This window comes from Hyperoodon ampullatus (genome assembly GCF_949752795.1).
Source record: "Hyperoodon ampullatus genome assembly, chromosome: 6".
Taxonomy (NCBI): Eukaryota; Metazoa; Chordata; class Mammalia; order Artiodactyla; family Ziphiidae; genus Hyperoodon; species Hyperoodon ampullatus.
Genome location: NC_136919.1, coordinates 15,425,255 through 15,431,254, shown reverse-complemented (window position 1 = coordinate 15,431,254; position 6,000 = coordinate 15,425,255). Strand labels below are relative to the sequence as shown.

The window sequence follows — 6,000 nt, the reverse complement described above, 5'->3', positions numbered from 1 at the left end:
TGAAGTTTTACAGATTCTTAATGGCCCCTTTAGCCTAAAGAGTCTATGGTTCTATGTGTCCACTCTTCTCTCCACTTTCCCTGCTGAATTGACCATCTTTAATCCTAATAATGTGTTTTGCCTTAAAGTCCACTTTGCTATTAACAGTACTACATCAGCTTCCTTTTAGCTAATATTTGTCTACGATACATTTACGCATCTTTTTATTTTCAAACTGTTTTCCCATTACTTTTTTTTTTTTTTTTTTTGTGGTACGCAGGCCTCTCACTGTGTGGCCTCTCCCATTGTGGAGCACAGGCTCCGGACGCGCAGGCTCAGCGGCCATGGCTTATGGGCCTAGCCGCTCCGCGGCATGTGGGATCTTCCCGGACCGGGGCACGAACCCGTGTCCCCTGCATCGGCAGGCGGACTCTCAACCACTGCGCCACCAGGGAAGCCCTTTTCCCATTACTTTTTTTTTTTTTTTTTTTGCGGTACGCAGGCCTCTCACTGCTGTGGCCTCTCCCATTGCGGAGCACAGGCTCCGGACGCGCAGGCCCAGCGGCCATGGCTCACGGGCCCAGCCGCTCCGCGGCATGTGGGATCCTCCCGGACCAGGGCACGAACCCATGTCCCCTGCATCGGCAGGCAGACTCTCAACCACTGCGCCACCAGGGAAGCCCTTCCCATTACTTTTAAAAGTTATAACTTGTAGTCTGACTACCTCTGTCTCTTTACTGGCAAGTTTTGTCCAAGTACATTTATTGTGATTATTTGTGTGGCAAGTTTTGTTATGTCTGTTTATGTATTCAGCTATTTTAATGATTCTTTCTTCCTCCTTTTCTGCCTTTTTAATTAAAAAAATTCCCCCTATTAATTTCAAAGTTACACAATCTCCATCTATTATTTTAGGGGTTAATTGCTTCTCATGCTTTGACTCTCTGATAGCTTCCCCCAATCATTTATCACCATCTAGTGGATACATATTATTATTCTCACCTTCTTTCCACAAACAGAGAATAGGAGAAAATGTTTGTCATTGAGATAAGTTTATCAACATAGACAACCCAATAAGATACTCTACATTTAAAATATATCCTTGGAATCGGATAATCCCAAAGACTCTTTCCTTCTTTTGTGTCAATTTGTTTTACTTCCTAATCTTTCTTCCACTTTGTGACATGTAGTGCCTGTGAAGCTATGATTTTAATCAATGAAGGGAGACTTTGCTATTAGTGTGAACTCTTCTTGTCCTCCTCTTTGAAGGGGGCAGATATGCCAGAGTCCAGAATTTTCCAGTGATTTTATGTGATAGCTAATTAATGGCCTCCTGTGGTTTCCATGGCAATGCCATGCTTTGCTGCCAGGCTTATCCAAATGGGTACTCTGTTCACTATTTTACCTTAGCATCAGCCTATTAATCAGACACCATAGGTCCTTGGTTGCTGCATCAAATTGGTAAACACTAACTGAATTAAAATCTCACTTGAGGGCTTCAGGCTTCTCTTCCTTCCAGCTGGAGGGGAACCTTGTTAGCTCAAAGAGCCGGACCCAAGCAAGAGATACTTGGAAATCCACATAACTTTGTGTCCTTTTATAGAAAAGTATTTTCATTTCACCTTTGAACAAATATTTCGATGTTTGAATCTCTGAATCTCTGTGTCCTTGAAAATTTATATATTTCCCTGATCTTTCCAATCATTTGATATTGCTGTATTCTCTTTGTAATATAAAGTGATGTAATTACTATTGTTAGGGTAATGGGAAGAAACCTTTCTTACACACACACAAGCACACACACACACACAGTTGGTGAAGTCTGGGGAAGAACTCGGGTTGAATGCTGTAATTGAATTCGGATGAGGATTAGGTAGCACAGTGCATATAAAGATTGCCCCGTTATCTGTACAGGGCTGTGTAAATATAAGGGGTTATTACATTATGAGTATTTGGAACTTCTTGGAAGGTAGAGATGAAAGAGAAAGGAAGAGAGACAATTGAATTCATTCTTTAGGTTATAAGGACTATGGATGGTTATTTCAACTTCTCATTAGAGTCGAAATCCTCACTTTCCTTGGAAGGGTTACCATTTAAAAGGATACCCTTTGGGCCTCCCTGGTGGCGCAGTGGTTGAGAGTCCGCCTGCCGATGCAGGGGATACGGGTTCGTGCCCCGGTCTGGGAGGATCCCATATGCCGCGGAGCGGCTGGGCCCGTGAGCCATGGCTGCTGAGCCTGCGCATCCGGAGCCTGTGCTCCGCAACGGGAGAGGCCACAACAGTGAGAGGCCCGCATACCACAAAAAAAAAAAAAAAAAAAAAAAAAAAAAAAAAAAAAGGATACCCTTTAACACTATTATTTTTACTATTTGAACTGACCCTCAAATACCCATGCATATTTATTCCTTTGTGCTTTTGCATTCTCTGTTCCTTTGGGCCTTCTGCTCCTTGTTATTTGCCCAAGTCCTATTCATTTTCGCCACTCAGGATGAACATGTCCATATAAAGCCTGTACCAACTGCATGAACAGAATTCATAACTTCTTCACGTCTCCTCCCTGTGTGTGACCCCACAATAGCACTCATCATAGTGTACTGTAATTACTGTTTACTTTTTAATTGGTTTCATATGTCTTTTTCATTAATGTGTGAATGGCACAAAAGCATGGACCATTTCCTTCCAAATCTCATTTTTCTGGCATGCCTCATTCATCTACTAGGCGTTGAAGACATGTTTAATAATTTACTGACTTTCTGCAAAATCTTGTGCTTGATAAATAGCTGCTATGTTGACCTCTGGCATGAAGAATTTCCAACCTAAATGAACACCGAATCCTCTCAAAATCTGAGGTCAAACAACTATGTTGGTGTGAAGTGCACATTAAGTGTTAAAGTTCGTATCAAAATATATGCTAATTCATACTAAAAACTGGAACATTACATTTGGAATTTCACTATGCAAAAAACAGGATATATCTTCCCCTCCACTCCCCCCTGCGCACACACACTTAAATAAGCTAGATAATTCTTTACCTCTTCTGCACTGAAGCCCTCTCCTTTCATCTTAAAATAAACTGTAAGGGGGGGGTATTTTCTTTGAGTCATATTATGACAGACTCTGGTGACCCCTGAGATAGTTTTTGTATTTTATCTACAAAAGCACTGACATGAGGAAAACATGCACATTCTAGAACTGGAACCAGTGACTGGAAGGTACACAGAAACTGGTAAAGGTACAGAAGAACCATCTAATAATTAGATCTATTTTATAACACAAGCTGGAATGAGCACTGTTGCTCCCCCCCCAACCCAGTGAAAGGGGAATTCAAGGAATGTGGAAGATAGATCTAATGAGCTTCCTGTTCCTGGAATGGTCCAGTTAGCAAACAGGGGTATCTCCCAAAGACGGTAAAGAGATTTGCACTGGGCAGACGTCGAGACCAGAAGAGTCCTATTTTCTCTTCCAACCCTGAAGTGTGTGGTCCTGTTTCTCTGCCAATATGGAAATGAAGATTCGAAGCACCTCTAGCTAGTACCACCTTAGCAAAAAGATAAATGCAGAGTTCCTGGAGAACTGGTAAGAAACGGTATTTGCCCAAATCCTCTACAGAAGTGCTTTGAAATGAGTTTTCTTTCTTGCATCTCTCCTTTCAGTTTAAACCCCAAGTCCCAGACAAGGCTTCTCAGTTTTCAGCGATGCCCAAGAAGTGGCAGTGTTTGTGTATTTGTGTGTATGTGTGAGTACTGAGTTAAAGGACCTTTTTTTAGATACCTACTTGGGGAAGTCAGCCTGGCAGACCAATGCAATATTAAAACCTACCCTATTTTATTTTGGTGATTGATTTTTAGTCAAACTAAAGTTTAATATGCAAAGCATTTCTAGGAAATCTGACACCATTTCTTTTTGGAGACAGTAGGTAAAAGGGGTTTCTTGATTAAAAGAAAAAGAACTATCAAAACAACCTGAGACTGAAAAACACTCATCCCTTTGCAGTTTAGTTGGAGTAAACACAAAAGTGGCCAGCATGATTTAGGAGTCAGAAGGCAGGGCTCAAATCGCTATGCAGGCAGTAACCGTGTGTAGCCAAGGGCATGCCATTTCTCTCTGAGGCTATTTCCCAAACTGAATCAAGGAGGTCACTAAGCTGATATCCAAGGTTCCTTACTGTTTTAAACACCCTATGATTATGTGAATGCCTCTCCCCTACAATGCCACCTATTGTCCAGCTTCAATTAGCTTCAGTTTATTCAGCGTGAAAGAAGCTATCTGGGTGAGACAGAACTGTCATTGCATCCCCACCCTTGTGTGCAAATGAATCAAAAGAACCACAGGAATTAAGGATAAAGAGGGAAGAAATCATAACCGAAGAAATATCTTCTTTATCTATGTCCATTTCCTCCCACAAGGAAAAATGGCAGTGTCGGTTGTACATTACATATATCTTTCTTTTTAGTGTTTAATCTTAGCACCTGCACAGCAGAGATCTTTACAATTCATTGCATATGCTCTCTCTCATCTCCCCCCTCAATACAGCACCTGAGGCCTAAGAAGCAGCTCCCTCCAAGCTCCTCCCAAGGCTGAGACCCTTCTTCACGACAGAGTATAGAAATAACAAACATGCCCAACGGTTTTATACAGTTGCTAGAATGGTTTCGTTTCCAACGAATGAAGATTTTTCCTCCTTTCCTTTGAATATTAATTACATTTTACAAATTTGTGTCTGTTTTGCTTTGCTTGGTTCTGTTCTGTTTGAACAACAAAAGGGAACGTCCATGGCAAACAGTCCAGGTTAACAGAGCTTGGCTGTCATCTGGTCCGACTGTTTGAGGATCTCGGTGTTGTAGAGGTCCAGCGCGTGGTTCACCCTGATGATCTCGCTGTTGGTCAGTTTCAGGCGGTGTTTCAGCATACACGAGAACAAGTCCAGCTGGGGCTTCCCCGGGGCCACAGGGGGGGCCAGGCGATTGATTCGGTCCCGAATATCTAACAAGAGGAGCATCACAGACGAAGAGGAGTAGAACTGGCCGCCCTGTGTGTAGGACTGGTTGACCTGCTGCACGGCGCTGCGAAGGAGGTCGGCGTTGAACCTCAGGCTGTACCCGAACACCTGCACATCCGAGATCTTGATGTAGAACTGCCTCTTGGAGGGATCGGACAGGTCCACAGGGCCCTGGCCAGTCTCATTCCGCAGGAGGGTAGGTAGCCGAGTCCGACTACGTAGGTAGATGTGGACCGTCTCAAAAAACGTTTTCCACCGATTGCCCAGCAGGAGAGTCCAGTTGTAGCACTGGCTGTTCTGGAGACGGATCTTCTCCCAGCGCGGGTAGCCGAACTCCCCGAAGGGCATGTTCCAGCCCTCCGAGTGGCTCCCGCTGAAGGGGTTGACGTAGACGAAGAACATGGGGTCCAGGCTGCTGTTGCGCATCTGGCAGATGCGCATGGACATGCCGATCACCATGTGGATGAAGTCCATGCGGTTCTTGTTGCTCTTGAGAGTGAGGGACATGCGCTTGCGCCACCGGGGGTCAAAGAAGGTGTCGAGACGGATCTCGTTGCTGATGAAGGTGGTGTGGACGTAGAGGCGCGAGTCCATCTTCTGCAACAGGTACTTTAGCTCCAGGTCCTGGAAGTCCAGGTCGGTCTCAAAGCTGATGAACTGCTCGCTCCGCTCCGAGTCCACATTCTGTGGTTCGCAGCGGCCTCGATATAGCTTGTAGCCCTTGTTGCAGGAGCCGCAGAGCGAGATGTTGGCCAGGCTGCACATGGCACAGCTGTTGTTCCCTCCAATGATGCAGGGGATGGGGCGCTGGCACAGCGTGGTGCTGCCGTGGCACACGCAGCTCCTCTGGCTCTCCAGGAAGGTTCCCCAAAACCCGTTCTCATTGCAGTAGAGAAGCGACTGGACCCTTGCAAGCCACTGCTGAATTGTCCTGAGGGGTAGAGGTGAGATGGAGAATGTTAACCATCATGGGTGGGCTTGTGGTTATCCAGCTATTAATGCAAAGTGGGGTTATGGTTATCCA

The 6,000-nt window shown here is 44.8% G+C and overlaps 1 protein-coding gene across 1 annotated transcript in view; it reads right to left on the bottom strand.

Annotated features, from left to right (window-relative positions):
* Positions 1-4,766: 4,766 nt before the first annotated feature.
* The window catches only part of BRINP1 (BMP/retinoic acid inducible neural specific 1), a gene marked incomplete at both ends in the record, with an annotated part of 137,874 nt that continues 136,640 nt past the window's right edge, over positions 4,767-6,000 (bottom strand). The window contains one exon of the mRNA XM_079706134.1: positions 4,767-5,907. Coding sequence (XP_079562260.1) covers positions 4,767-5,907 — 1,141 coding nt within the window. The remainder of the gene's footprint in view (positions 5,908-6,000) is intronic.